General features: G+C 33.4%; 1 protein-coding gene across 1 annotated transcript in view; it reads left to right on the forward strand.

Moving 5' to 3' along the window:
* LOC144443061 (adhesion G-protein coupled receptor V1-like) overlaps positions 1-15,988 on the forward strand; it is a 74,351-nt gene that overhangs the window by 53,888 nt on the left and 4,475 nt on the right. The window contains exons 75-99 of the mRNA XM_078132434.1: positions 299-455; positions 1,385-1,450; positions 1,980-2,079; positions 2,292-2,405; positions 2,875-3,056; positions 3,784-4,222; positions 4,668-4,829; positions 5,599-5,780; positions 6,125-6,283; positions 6,835-6,987; positions 7,233-7,370; positions 7,804-7,949; positions 8,163-8,364; positions 8,878-8,981; positions 9,432-9,551; positions 9,785-9,892; positions 10,475-10,714; positions 10,878-11,025; positions 11,581-11,748; positions 12,171-12,293; positions 13,019-13,123; positions 13,563-13,679; positions 14,447-14,528; positions 15,140-15,278; positions 15,799-15,956. Of these exons, the coding sequence (XP_077988560.1) occupies positions 299-455; positions 1,385-1,450; positions 1,980-2,079; positions 2,292-2,405; positions 2,875-3,056; positions 3,784-4,222; positions 4,668-4,829; positions 5,599-5,780; positions 6,125-6,283; positions 6,835-6,987; positions 7,233-7,370; positions 7,804-7,949; positions 8,163-8,364; positions 8,878-8,981; positions 9,432-9,551; positions 9,785-9,892; positions 10,475-10,714; positions 10,878-11,025; positions 11,581-11,748; positions 12,171-12,293; positions 13,019-13,123; positions 13,563-13,679; positions 14,447-14,528; positions 15,140-15,278; positions 15,799-15,956 (3,812 nt within the window). The remainder of the gene's footprint in view (positions 1-298; positions 456-1,384; positions 1,451-1,979; positions 2,080-2,291; positions 2,406-2,874; positions 3,057-3,783; positions 4,223-4,667; positions 4,830-5,598; positions 5,781-6,124; positions 6,284-6,834; positions 6,988-7,232; positions 7,371-7,803; positions 7,950-8,162; positions 8,365-8,877; positions 8,982-9,431; positions 9,552-9,784; positions 9,893-10,474; positions 10,715-10,877; positions 11,026-11,580; positions 11,749-12,170; positions 12,294-13,018; positions 13,124-13,562; positions 13,680-14,446; positions 14,529-15,139; positions 15,279-15,798; positions 15,957-15,988) is intronic.

Consider the following 15,988-nt stretch of genomic DNA (forward strand, 5'->3'; position numbering starts at 1 on the left):
ATGTGTTACAATCATTATTATGCACCTCACATCTGTGGGTTTTGTCCTCGATTTCCACCTAGCCCATGCATAGTTTATACCAACAACAAAAACACTTGTATGTTCGGTCTGTCGACAGATTTCATTGTGAGTCATTCTTTGAATGAACATGTTGTTTTGTCCGGAATTGGACCAATGGAAATACTGAATACCACCAACGTATCATTCAGTTGTGACACAATGAAGACTTCAATATGAAGTGTTGGAATTTCTACCTGTGTTTTATTGTATTAAGGTCAATATTATTTGTATTTGTCAGAGCCAACGACGACCCACACGGTATTTTCAGTGTTCTAAGTGAAGATCAGACAGTCGTCGTTGATCCTGACTTGAGTCGGTCTGTCAGTATCAACATCACTCGGTCTGCCGGCACTGTTGGTGACATCAATGTTGACTTTTCCCTACAGTATAATGACGTAAGTATAACTCCCTTAATCTCAATTCATTTATTAATCTGACGGTACAAATTTGACAGTTACCTGTTAGTTAGGAATAATTTATAAATCATGAAATATAATGAGTAGTTTCTGTAAAAAAAAATTGAAATGAGACTTGAAATATGTCAAATATCACATTTCAAAACAAGTGAAGGTCATGCACGTATTAATTACACACCACTATTCATTGTATGTATTGTATACCCTGTTGTATGCTAACAATAGCCAACTGTCACCTGCTAACTTAAGTCAATATAGTTAACATGTATAATTTCTATATTTTGGTATTTCACGTAAGTACCTTCCCGTCAGTTTATCGTTACCCCTACGCCTCTAAAATGTACACCCAGGTCATTGAATGAGCATTAAACTGAGAGTTCAGTATTGTCTATATTGTCCAAACCCGCTGACCGTTGATGATTTACATAACAATGACACACCCTATACTTACAACAAATGACAACAATGAAGTATTGGTTCTTGTATACTCAGAAGGCAGGAAAGGTTAACTTTATAGAGTATGTCTGTCTAAATTTACAAATCATTCTTCCACTTTAAAAAAAAAAAAAATTTAAATATACTGAATTTGAAGTTTGAATAACAGGTACGCAAATCTTGTCATCAAATAAATTCACCTTGAATGAATAATACAAACTAGCAAAATAGTTTAGAATTAATGTTTTAAAAATTCAATACAATATATATTGATACCATTGATATTGTAAATTATAAATCACGATAAAATATGATTTTCTTTACTATATGTATTTATCTAAACCTAACACTCGTGTCCGTTAAACCCGAGCTTTCACAGCTACGAACACAAAATGGATATTTACTGCAGAGTCTGCAAATTCAGTCAATCAGCAGACTTTGGAAATAACAGCCATTTTCTTTTTTTCATTTAGGCTGAGCCAGGAATTGTGTATGTACCGACCTCTGGTGAGGTGACATGTGTTGATGGACAACTAAATGTAAGAATTATACCATATTGATATTGTTTATTTCCTTTACCTTTGTGTGTGTGAGTATGTGCACGTCTGTGTGCATGTGCATGTGCATGTATATGTGTGTGTATTCAAATGTGTGCATGAGTGTGTGTGTGTGTGTGTGTGTGTGTGTGTGTGTGTATGTCTGTATGTCTGTGTGTGTATGTGTACATGTGCATGTATATGTGTGTGTGAGTGTGAGTGTGTGTGTGTGTGCATGTATATGTGCATGAGTGTGTGTATGTATGTGTGTCAATATATTTGAATTTTCAAATTTAATTTTGATTAATAAAGTATATATTAAATACATTATTATTTTGAAATAAGTGGTATCCTTTCTTATTGCAGGGCATATGCATGTCAGTGTCTGGGTGTGTTTGTATAGATGTAATGTTTCCACTGATTACTGTATCATATCATCAAATATTTGTAAAGTGCTATGCAACAAAATCTTATGAAAATTCTTTGGAAAGATTCTAAAATTTAGACTTATATTGTATCATTTGTTTTGTAGTGTATACAGAAGGTAGCCCTGATATCTAGTGAAGCCTTCCTGTCAGCTGGTAGTACTTTTACTGTAACAATCACTGGACTTACCTACCTTGATGGAGATGGTAAGTAACTGAAGCCTTCCAATTGTTCTATACACTCATTATATTCTACTTGATGTGATGTCTGAAAATATCCAAAATGAAATACGTCAAAGTTTTATCACTATTTTGAATTAAAATATGGGTGAATTTGAAATGACTGTTCTGTATTCCATAAATTATTAACTAACTGTGATTATCATTGTTTTGAATTCTTTGTCTTTTATTTATTTCAGTTACGATAGATCCTACTATTAATCCTAGTTTGTCATCAGCTACATTTACTGTACCAGATAATGCAGCCAACTCACTTATTGGATTTGATGAGAATGCATTACAGGTTGATGATAGTAAGTCACAACTATTTTAGTTTTAATACAGGAAATATATTTTATTATCCAGGCTCATTTCATTAACTTTGGGAGATTTCCTTTCATGAATGTATAATATCATGTGGTATACTAAACACACACACATGCACACACACACACACACACACACACACACACACACACACACACACACACACACACACACACACACACACACACACACACACACAAACACACACACACACACACACACACACACACACACACACACACACACACACACAGCCTACCTGAATTACATCATTACCTTCTTTGTAGCAGTTACACTATGTTACTCATATCAAGTATGATTTGCCAATTAAAATTTCCATTAAGGTTTAGAAAAATGTAATAGCAATGGTACCATTTAATAATGTTTTGAAATAAAGTAAAAAATCAATTGAAATATTTTCTTGTAATGTACAGCATTTTTCAACTGTCTTTGCAGCTATCAATGAAGTGATCTTGACAGTTCAGAGGACTGGTTCCTATGGCGATGTGACTGTCGGCTGGCAGAGTGGATTCCCAGCTGGGGAAATACCAGCTGGATTTCTTACAGGTGATATATCGCCCTCTACAGGTACAGCTCAGCTACTGCATGGTCAGGCTTTGAAGGCTGTGGCAGTCCAGGTAAGTCAAAGTTCCCTTGATCAGAATCCTCCTCTTCATATTTTCAGATAAAAGCTGGAGCTGTTCAAGGTATTATCAAATTATGTTCCGATGTGAAACATGGTTTTTATCTTTATTTTCATAAAATTTATGTGGTATCATAGTACTGTCAATTTGTATTTTAAAAAGAATATTAAATCACCTGATAACAGTGACATCCGCCTGTGTCTGTACTACTTCATTTCTCTAATTAATATCCAGTTTTCAATCAAACCTGCCACAAGGTGGCATATCATATGAAGCATATGTACATCACTTTATTTCACAACATATGCAAATTTGACCAAATGGCAGCCATACTTGTGGTTAAAAATCAATATTTATTGCATAACTCAAAAACTGTAACACATAGAGACAAATCTATCCATTTCTTGCATATCACAGACACTTTGTAGCATTTATTTGTCACCACAATTTCTATTAAATCATGTTGCCATTCAGTCACATAGAATTGAAGTATTTGAGGGGGCCGTGTCTTGTCTGAAGTCTTGTTATTACTGTAACAGTAGTTGTTCATATGGAATAACAGTAATATGTCTGAACTGTGTCCTTTACACAAACTTTAATACTTGAAAAATGACATCTCAGCAAGAAGTATAGCATTCAGTAAGTTCCTAGCTATACCTACGTTTTTACAATGGTCCGAATGTTACATATTATTTCTGAACTTTGTATTTTTGTGTTGCAGTTATATCCTAAAGGTATTGCTGAGGAATTGTTTGCAGTCCAGCTGACATCTGTTAGTACAAGTGCAGCAGGTAGTGCCAGATTGGAACAAGATAGAAGTGTAATACAGATAGACCCTTATGGAGTTGTTGGATTTGCTGAAGACTCAATGGCAATAACTACAATTGAGCAAGATATTCAGTTGTCCCTGACAATTGAGCGTAGACTTGGTTGCTATGGTAACATCCGTGTCAAGTATCAGACTTTTGCTGACACTGCTGATGAGATGGTAGACTTCGTGCCAATTAATAACTTTTTAACGATGAACCAATTACAAAGATCAGTTACCATACTTGTACCTATCAGAGCTGATGATCCGTACCAACCTGAACCAGAGATAGCAGAGAACTTCTTTGTCAATGTGACTGATGTGTTGAGGTTGCCTACCAGTGGCTCACAAGGTGTGTAGGAAACTAACATGTAGTTAGTGAGTAGTGAGTGGGTGGTTTTGTGGGTGGATGAGTGGGTTAGTTGGTGGGTGTGCCGATAGGTTGATTAGGTTGGATGAGTGAGAGTGGGTGGGTGGGTGTGATGTGTGTGTGAGGGAGAGGGTGAGTGAGCATGTCAGTGATGGACGGAGGGAGAGGGAGGGAATGAGGGAGTGAAGTTCATGTGTTCAAATCATGACTGCCTGTAGTAAGAGGTGTATACAGTTGACCAGTCTGACATCCACTCAGCAATGATAATATTATTTGATGCTATTAAATCATTCACTAGGTATTGACAATGTATGTGTATAAAATCTGGTCAGATCCACTAAATGTTTGATAACTTGTACCAAAATTGTACATGTTGTTACAATGGTATCATTTATCTAATATAATAACAATGTTACCTTTTCACTAGGTGTGAGCCCAAGGATTAGTTCCATCTCATCATCTTCAACTATCACCATAGAGGGCAGTAATGATCCTAATGGTATTCTAAGCATTGATTCTCTTCCCATTGAGGTGACAGAAAGTAATGATGGCGTATCTAAGGTCATTCAGATACCAATCCATAGATACTGTAAGTCTACAATTATGTATTCTCTAACTTTAGACGGTTCAAAGATTTTCAGATTACTCACTGACAATGTTTTCCTGAAGTTTTGAACAGTTCCTGTCGTGTGAACAATCTGAAATGTACCATGTACAACATTGTTCTTATTATAAATGTACATAATTATGATAAGTCCATAAGGTGGTTAATAACCAATATTTGAGGTTTGTAAATATATAATATGTGTATCATTCTTACCTGCTTTGTTAACATAGTGAAAGCTAAGCAAAACTATTAGCAACCTTTAGTGTTTAATTAACATTATCCAGTTTTTATTTGTATATCTTTATATTATGTGTATGTAGAAAATGTGATATTAAATGGCAAGACTTTCATACAACTACGTGTATTTTCAGAAATGTGATATTTTGTTTGCCTCTCTCTGTAGTCTTTAGGTTTTCAGTTAATAGGCCATTTCAGATTGCAAACAGGAAGTTGAGAATACAGCGCCCTCACTCAAATTGGGGGTATCATCATTTCATAGAACCGTTTCTTAAGAGCTTGGTCCCTTGGTTTTCTGTAGAAATGTAAATCGGGATGTGTTTCGGATTGTTCAGACATCGAGGAAAGCAGCAGTGCTCTATGATTAACCAAGTAACCTATACCATGTATACCCCCAAGGTACACACAGACAGGAAGTAGAGCACCACTAAGGCAGATTTTGGAAAGGCCTATTTATTTCTGTATATTTGATTCATGATATCAATTGATCATAAGAAACTGTTTGAATTCACAGTTGGTACGTATGGAACTGTTAGCGTTAGAGTTAGGACAGTTGGAGGTGGTGAGGGCAGCGTTGTAGCTAACCCATCCAACAATACCAATACTATATCGGAGGCACTGTACGCTGCACTGAATGAACCTGCTGCAACTATGGGTCAAGATTACGATGTGTTGGATACTGTTGTCACATTTGGGGTGAGTTAAAAGAGTTATGAGTTATTTGCTTTTTGCCATGAATTTTGTCATAATGTTTGAAAGTTTTCTTTTGATTAATATGTGTAACAAGTATAAAAATGACCGTGACTGTTTAAATTTCTTGCAGTATCTTAAACAACCACTTTCGGATGTCTGTATTTTTGTACCTTGCTGTATATGTAAATGTCATGGTGTAATGTTAATTTTTACTATAAAAGAATACTAACATAAAATAAAACTATGTATATATACAAGAAACCGAAATGATAGAATTGTATAGAATTATACTGAAAGTTGCTTTTATTCTAAACATGACGTAATGTTGTTCTTCTTGTAATGTTCAGGAAAATTCTGATGAACAACGAGTCACTATCGTAATACGGGATGATGACATTGCTGAACCAGCTGAAGTATTCTTTGTTTATCTAAGTGATGCCACTGGGGGCGCTGTCATCGCTGAAGGCATTGATAACCCAAGTGATCCATCGCAACTACCAATCAAGGTAATCCATTGATGCCAAACAGAGCGTAATTAGTTGTATAGCCAGTATCATCTCTGAAATTTATGTATTTTTATTTATTTATTTTTCCTTTCCTGTACCATTTATTCTATTTTACATAGGTAGTTGTGAAATTTAAAAATGCATGGTTTTTTTTGCAGAATTTTTACAACTGTTACAGTCAATTGTCAATTCACATAATTCATTGTAGCTGCAGTTACTGCTATTCCAACTTTTTTCTAGAGATATTTTTATGTTTTTCACAGCAAGACTTTAAAGAAAACTTAAGCTGAGGTTAGAAAATGGTAATCAAAAAAGTAAAATGGAAAGTTCCTACAAATACTATTTTACAAAAAGTTGTATTTTTCAAAATAGAAATTTAATTTGTGATAATTTTAAAATTTAATGTTTTCCAGTTCACCTAAAGATACATTTCTAAAAATATTCAACTGAGAATCGACAAACTATTGTGACATTGGCAATGCACAAACTACATAGAAATAAAGAAGGGTTTCCATAGATTAAATTAAAGGGATTTTGTTATTACTTTGTAGGGCTTTGTGAAAGTTACCATCATTGGCAGTGATTACCACAATGGTATTATTGGGCTAAGTGATGATTCCATGTATGTCTCTGTCAGTGAAGATGTAGAACCAGCTGTCAATCTTATCTTAGATCGAGGAGATGCATTCTTTGATCAAGTAACAGTAAGTACAGAATTCTCCTGTCTTATCATTATTCACAGTACAGTTATTGTCTTTGCACAATGTCAAAGAACTTATTACTGTTTAGGAACATTTTTTAAGGCCTGCAGGAAACTTAAGATCTATATGATAAAGGTAATGTCTCCTAGGAGACTTTTTTGTGTAAGTTTAAACAGAACTTATCTTTCAAAAAATACTGGAAAAAAAAGTTTTTGTGACAGTGTTGATATTGTTTTATTCCTTTGCAGGTCAGTTGGCAAGCCATAGGTAGTTCAAGTGCATCAGCAACATACTTGTATGACCAACTTGAAGAAGTGAGTGGAGATACAGTGTGTATAGCTGGGGAAAGGTTGTGTACATTGACAGTTATGCTGCAACAAGATGAAGTAAGTGCATCTCAGGAAAATGAGAAATATTGACTATAGACCAGTTAAGTGTTCAGAATGATGACAAAATTATGGAACAGATAAACTAGGGACAGGTATTAATTAAAACTAGTAATATTTAGTGATCTCAGGAGATTAAGAAAACACTGATCACTATACTGTTACTACAGGGGGAGGCCTGCTAAGTTTTCAGATCAATAAATAATGATAAACTATGTGATAAAGTGTTGTCAGAAGTATGAGAAATTCCTGACCACTGTACTTCTACAGGGGGAGGCCTGCTAAATTTTCAGAATGAAAAAATGAAAATAATGTAACATGAATAATTGTGTCCTTTCTATTTATTATTTAACAACTGTATGAGATTTTACTTAATAATTTGATGTTATATTTCGTTGTCAGTGATTCCATGGCCTTTATCTTTTTTACCCAGGAACCAGAATTTCAGAACTCTTTCCTGGTTGAGCTTACTGGAGCTGGAGATGGTGCGATGATTGATACGGCAAGGAACACTGCTAATGTGACTATGTTGGAAAGTGATTATCCATATGGTCTCATACAATTCACTATTGGATCCAGGTACAAAATATAAATATCCCGGTTTATAAATTGTTCCACAATTGAACAACAAAATTAATAACAATATATATTAGGAAAATTGTAATTTATCAACTGAGAATGATTATAACGATCTAACAGTTGCCTTAAAAACATTGAAAGTATCTGAACCTTTCATTGTCAAAGATGATCAAACTTTAAGGAAAGTATTTTCTTTATTTGCCCTTTGAACAGACTCCCAAGTGTAGACAAGAAAGCAACATTGGTTGGTTTAACTGTTGAACGTGTTGGTGGTAGTACACAGGCTGTGTCAGTAACTTGGTCTACTAGGGAGCTCTTTGCAGCATTGAAGATAGCTAGTGTCACCGTCTATCCAGCTGTGGATGGTCAGGACTTTAAAACATCAAGTGGTACAATTGACTTTGATGTTGGAATGGTGAGTAACACTATAGATTAGGAATGACATTTTTTTTTCTAGAGAATGACTCTCTTCGTGTAAGGATAGCAGAGAATGAAGAAGGGAAAGTGTTATTAACAGATTGGCGAGTGACTTTGATGCAATTGGTGTATTTCAGAGATTAGTATGCAGAATGAGTTAGATGCTATATACTGTATTTACAAAATTGCTAATTTTAAAAGGTCAAAGTTCAAAGTTAGCAATTATGTTAAATACAATAAATGTAAATCAGATTCACATATTTGTGAACAACTGTAATATTGGTAATAATGGAATTACCTTATTGGAATCTAGTTTTTGAAGTGACTGCTTAGCTTTCATCCGAATCTCTCAGATGTCAAACTGTAATATTGGTTGTAAACTGACATACTTGGATTGAGATACAATAAAACATTAAAGGTCTTAAAATTGTATTAATTTTTTCCACTATTTTTTCTGATATCATGTGTAATGGATACTTAGGACCGACATCTGATTTGTTTATTTCCACAGAGGAGAGCATCCATTGACCTGGAGTTGACCCCAGATACATCATCTACAAATCTGTTACCAAAGATGTTCCAAGTTGTTCTCACTAACCCCACCAATGGAGCCAGGTAGGACAAAATCACTGTCATCTTTGGTTTGACTTTTTCGTCATCAAACTTTTGTACTGTGAAGCCCTACCTCCTTCCTATACAGAAAGGAAAGTTCAAGCTTAAAAATGTCAATGTGATATATTGATTCCACATGAAAGAATAAATCAACACTTGAGTTTTCTTACAAATATATCCAATTAAGTGTTTGCATCCAAAGTACATATACATACAAAATGTCATTTTCCAAAGAACGTATTCATGAAATCATGATTACAGCCATATAGTTATAATTATGATATGTTTTCGCTATAATATTTTTTGGGGTGTTGCAAAATACACCAAATCACTACTTAAAAGTAATGGGATAGTTTTTCTCACATTTACACAGTCAGGATAAATCTATATTATTAGCAGATTTATGGAAAATATATGTAGCACCTTTAAAATGATTAATTTTGTGTCTTACAGTGTGGACAAAGTTGGCTACTATTGTAATGTAACAATTGTAGAAGATAAAACAACAGCTGATATTTGGGAGACGTGGGCTGGCGCCTCAACTGGTGATCTGACCGATTCTGAAATTGACAGGTTGGTATTTCATTATTTCTCACTAAAATTGAATCAAAAGAATGATTCAAACACTTGAAATACATTTTTAAACTATTTTCTGTTGATAGAAATCTGAAATGTAAAACATGGAGAGAACATATATATCAATCTTTGTGCACCCAATGAAAATCACCAAATACAAGAAAAAAATTTCATTCATTTTCATAGTGCCGTGACATTGATTGATTTTTTTTGTGTGTTTGTGTTTTCAGAATATTACGGGAAGTGAGTGCTACTGTGGCTACTGAGATGACTGAAGAACAAATTGCTGTAGTTCAGAACACATTGGATTTAATCATAGAGGAAGGAACACAGAGACAGTGAGTACAGATAATTTAATGATATGATCTGACAGAAGGTCTTAGGGTAGAAAAGTTCCAATTTGGTTCAGTTATCACACAAAACTATAATGCAGTGACACAAAGAACTACTCTCAATCTCAGAGAAAAACTACATGTTTGATTGGAGAATATATTGTTCATGGTTCCAAGAATCAGTTAGACAGTAAAATATAATTACTTTGAAATGGTAAATTGGAAATGATTGCAACGTTTTGATCCATCTATTATGGACATAGTAGATGAATCAAAACATTCCATCCATTTCCAATTTACTGTTCCAAAGTAATCATATTTTTGTCCCATGTGCTTGGTTGTTCATCAGTAGGTTTGGATTTCCTAATTATCCCAGGGCAATGTTGTTGGGTGCTAAACTTGGACTTTGTAACTATGACCATGAACAATTATCCTAAATTTTGAATAAAATATAAGAAATATGAAATCAGAATGATATTACTACAATATGTCAAATAGATGGTTCTCTTAGAGAGCATGGGATTGAACTTGACATTGGACTCCACATCATAATGTGATGATTCATAATTTAAATATTCCTGATTACAGGTTACCATCCACAACTCAAGAAAACCTGATGGATATATTCTGTGATATGCTACAACCAGACAGAGATGACACCAAGGGACAGAATGGATTATCTGCCTCATTTGTCAACTTTGTCTACTCTTTACTGACGGACGAAGACTGTGAAATGGATACTCCAAAGTCTCTAACATGTGACCATGCTTATGTAGAGGTTGCTAGGTGGCTACCCAAGTCTGTCAATGGACATAGATTTAATGGAAGGTTAGTTTCTAGACTACTCTATAATCTGACAAAAAAATTGACAAGATTTCCTCTAATTTGTTTGCCTCATTACTGTGTATAAAATATTTGCTTCTTAACTGTAGTAGCACATAAATATTTCAATCTAACATTAAAGCTGACAATACCTTCTTCTTTATTCTAGACATGAGGGTTACTTTCAACTACCACCAGATCTGCTAAATACCAACTACATGTATGATGAACAGTTGTGTGAAGACGTTCACTTTATAGATTATTCCAGCTCAGTCTGGTTCCAGGCCAAAAATCAACCTGCAACTATGAGTAACAAGGTAACATTTAACAAGAGTTGGTTTTATTCTGTCATTTGATTCAGATCAGTAATTACAAGAATTCTCTTCTGAGTTCAATTTCAAATGTAGTAGTCCCATACCTTAAAACAGTGTATTTTACATAATATTTTATATTTTTATCGTAATTCTGATTTCTCTGGCGAAACTACACTTTTTTATCATATATATTTTTATCATAATTCTAATTTCTCTTAGCATTTTACTGCATCAGATATGATGCATTTCAAACATCCTCAACATTTAAGTCTGTCCAGACTTCAGCTTGTAGTAAATTTATGTTAAACTTTAAACTAAAAACATTGGTTATCAATTTTGTATTGGTTTTGTTCATTTGTCATATTACTAAATCAGCTAAATCAAAAACCAGATATACAGAATAATATATGCCAACATTGTCTAGTTTTTTCTTAACATACTTGAAGTGAAATTTGGATTTTAAAGTTAAAAAGCAGTAATCAAAAGTTGTCAGATTGATCAACTTATTGACTCTAGAAACATCTTTAATTATTATTTGTACACAATCTCTTCATCCAGGTTTTCTCAGTGGGCTTAAAGGGCAGAGAAGCAGACTTTTCCAATATTGCAACTCCTGTACAATATCGTGTATACACAGATGATGCCAGGGTAACCCCAAAAGGTGCTGACTGTTTGCTGTGGAACCAACCAGCTCAAAGATGGCTTGCAGATGAATGCTCTGTTCTTGTGAGTCATTTCTCCATATAAGGACAACTTGCATACTAAATTATCTGATTTGCATATTGACTTGACTACAGAAGTGCTATTTGCATATATTTCATATTCAGTTTAATTAACAGTCTATGAAGTAAACTGTTGTAAAACAGCATCAAACGATCATTTTAAAGCAAATATTAACTATTATTCACAATAATAGAATGATTCATAATATTTCTTGAAATTAAAAGTTAGCTTGATTTATCAGTGACAAGAACACTGTTACAAAGTAGAAAAAAAATATGTATAAATAAATCAAAATGATCAATGAATCACTTAATCTGTATTAACAAATCATATCTTTTTCTTATTATGCTAATAATGTGTACATGTCAACTTTATGTTAATAATGTGTATGTTTTAATACCATGTGTATATTTTCTGTTTTTTAGAGTGATTCCAATGACTTTGTGGAATGTAGTTGTAACCATCTGTCAGACTACGCTGCTAGAGCTGACACAGACAATCTGACTGGATACAATGAATGGGTATATGCGTCCTGTTTTATTTGTATGGTGAGTTAATATTACTGTCAACATTTACACAAAATACTGCTGTCAACATTTACAAGAGTGTTTGGCCAATATCTGTAGAAATATAATCAAGAAAGGAATGCTTGAATAAGTTGCAATGTCATCAGATAATATCTAATCAACACAATTAGATTGCAAATTATATCGTTCCAACAATGGTATCAATTTGCTGTGATTCTGTATAGTTTTAGCCCTCATATTCCGTAATGTGAAGCACCCTCACAATGTGCTTCTTTTAAAGTTTTTGCAAGGTAAGGAATAATAATATTATCTGATATAAGACATGTGATATCCATGTAGATTTATACTAGAGTGCAGTAGCATGCGTTCTATCCTTTCCAGTATTACTACATCATTGTGCACTCATCCTAGTGATATTTGCACTGCTGTGCAATACAAAACACATTGCACCCGTTCATGCAAATTATATGCAAATGAGGGCACATTCATTGTACATGAAAGAATGTGAACGCCCAATATCATTTTTAAGGAAATTTGCAATTTCAGATAAACATGTAATGAAAATAGAACCCCATGCTGCCCAAGTTCCAGTGTGGGTACTCAGGGGTATTTACACTTATGCTTTCTGCGAGCCCTTGCACAAATACCCCTAGGATGCCACACTTGTACATCGTAATGTTCTGTCATGTTATTCAACAATAAACCCAGTTTTAATAATTCTGTGTTCATATCTTCTAATTCTACAGATTGGTTTAGCCCTGGCAATACTAACTCATCATATCTGCTCCATTGAAACCATGTTTGCTGCTAAACTTCTCATGCATATGTGTTTCGCCTGTCTGTGTCTCCAGGTATGTATCATTGCCACTTCACTTGTCAACAACGATTTCAACATTTTTTATTCCTGATGACAACTGTAAACAAAAAAATGTTAAATCAAAATTGCCTTCTACAACATGAAAAATATGATATAATAATATACACAGGTGTGAAATTTCATCATAACATAAACAAACTATGCTTTAATGTTTTTAATGTTACGTTGAATATTAAAGGTACAAACACAGACAATTTGGAGTCAGTATCTTTATTTTTATCAAAGTTACGAAAGTAAGTTACAAAGTGGACAAATAGAACAAAAATTGTAATAGAGTCATAAACAATTACAGTAGAAGAGTATAAAATAGTGAAAGCAAATACAATAATTTAAAAATCGGAGAAATATGCATTCATGTTGAAAGGTTCTTTGTTGATGTGACTTCAATGCAATGTTTTTGTCTTGTTTTTCAGATTGTGTTTGTAGTGGCAGCATACATCAGTAATCGTATTAGTTCTAGTGGATGTTCCGCAATAGCTACTGTTATGCACTATTTCTTCTTGGCGCAGTTCTCCTGGATGTTTGTACAGGTATTTGGATATTATTAAATAGAATTAAAACTTCAGAATGTATGAAAATATAATTTTATCTCTGTTGAATTTCATCTGGTGTTCTTCTCTATAAAACTACCCTGTAGTTACAGCATCATGTGAAAGACTAAGTTTGTTCAAAATCATAAATTTATTAAATTAGGGTTTTTTTTATTTTACTACTATTCTCTTTCGTATTGACAAAATGTTTCTCAGAATAGACCACTTTTGTTGAATAAAAATAATTGTGGACACTCGAACAGTGGCAATATGGATGAGGATTTGGAATTTATTTTGGATTTTTAATGTATAAAACAATTTTATCATGGCTCCCTACTTCAGTGTGAAACAACATTGACCAAGTGTCAAGTCTGTGTTTGTAACTCAATACATTGCAAAAGCTAAGATATGTGTACAAAGTCTGTTATTGTACATAAAATAACAAACATTTTACACATTTATTAATCTTTTGCAATTTATTGAGTTACAAACAAACAAGGACTTGGTATGTATTGTTTCACATTGATTTCTCAAGTAGAAAGCCATGATAAAATTGTTTTATAAATTAAAAATCCAAAATAAATTCCAAATTCTGATCCGTATGGTCACTTTAATACAAGTACTTACAAACATTCATGCATCTACACACTAAATGTGTTTTGCATTATTATTAAGTAGTATTTGTTTTTTTATTTTTTTTATTTTGGGAAGACAACTGTTCTTTGTAAATCTCAAATTTGACATTTGTTCATATCTTGTCTCTACAGTCTATCAACCTATGGAAAGTATTGGTCATGAATGATGAACACACAGAGAGATACTATGTTCTATTCTTCATGCTGGGATGGGGTAAGTTTTATTGATGAATTGGGTATTACCCTATAGGAACCATTTAGATGGGGTATATGTTATTCAACAAAATGATACCCTCTAGGGAACAATTTGATGCGATACTTGCAATTCAACACAAATATGCTGCCCTCTAGGTAATATTTCTGTGAATTTGGTCTTATTAATACTCCTAATTAATATTTTGGTGGGGTTCTTGTTATTGAAGGAAAACATGCCCTCTAATATGTAACAAATAATTCTATTGGAAAGGTGTTAGTGAAAAAAAAGATGGCCTTAAAAATATTTTGTGAGAGTAAATGTTATTTGATAAAAAATTAATGTGAGATTTTTACTAAACAGTATTTACTAAAAAGATTGTAATCCATTTGTACCTGTATAGGCTGTAAGTACATGATTTGCTAAGCAGGGACAGATCTTTGATTTATCTACAAAAATTGAGACTTGCCTTCAATTTCAGTTTTACCAGAGAAAAAGTGAACACAATATTTGAGAAATATTTCTGTAAGACTGTTAAATGAGATCTTCATTATTTATAACATGTGGTGGGACAGTAAAATTTCACAATGAAGACAATTTTTTAAAAGTGTTTTATATTGGATAAATTTCAGGTATACCAGCTATCCTTGTGGTGACCTATGTAGTGGTTCTATATGCAGCCTTTGGATGGGAGTACTATCTTGATCCTATTGATATTAATCCATATGATCCACAAGTTATCTATGCTGATGTACATCAAAATGGAGACATGTAAGTTTAACATATATTACAAGTTGTATCTTGGATCTAAGAATTTTTCATTTTTTAGGGAGCTGATTATGTAGTATTGTTTACAAAGACAGTTGCTAGGGATTTGTGTAGTAATACTATTTATTTTTGAGTTTATTGATATAAACCTGTATAGTTGAGATGATACTGGCTAGTTGTTGATTTAGGTGTAGTTGACTGACTGGAAATGTTGTTTTTGCATTTTCTCATTTTATGTAAGGGAGTATTTTAATATACATTGCGTATATTTCATAGCTTGCATGACTAACTGTCAATGTTGTTGACATTTCCTGGTTTGAATTCTGAAAAAAGACATCTGTGGGTATTTTAATGTACATCATATATATTTCATAGTTTGCATCACAGATGTGAAGACTTTTAGTATAATATTAAAAAACATGCAGATCAAAATTAAGATTAAAATAAATACAAGAAATTGCAAAACATAAAAGTTCAAAACATGAGATAAACATACCAGATTTATTCTCTCTTTTTTTTCCAGGTGTTTTATTCCCAATGATTATGCAGCCCTGGCTGGAGTGTTAGGTCCAGTGGTAGTGTTCCTGTTCATTGCAGGAATTATCTTTCTACAGGCTTACCAAGTGACACCTCAATGGAAACAATATGATGACGTATATGCAGGCAGATACAATACAGCAGGTCAGTGTCTTCGCTATCAAAACTATCAATAC

Source organism: Glandiceps talaboti, chromosome 12 (genome assembly GCF_964340395.1).
Source record: "Glandiceps talaboti chromosome 12, keGlaTala1.1, whole genome shotgun sequence".
In the NCBI taxonomy this organism is placed as follows: Eukaryota; Metazoa; Hemichordata; class Enteropneusta; family Spengelidae; genus Glandiceps; species Glandiceps talaboti.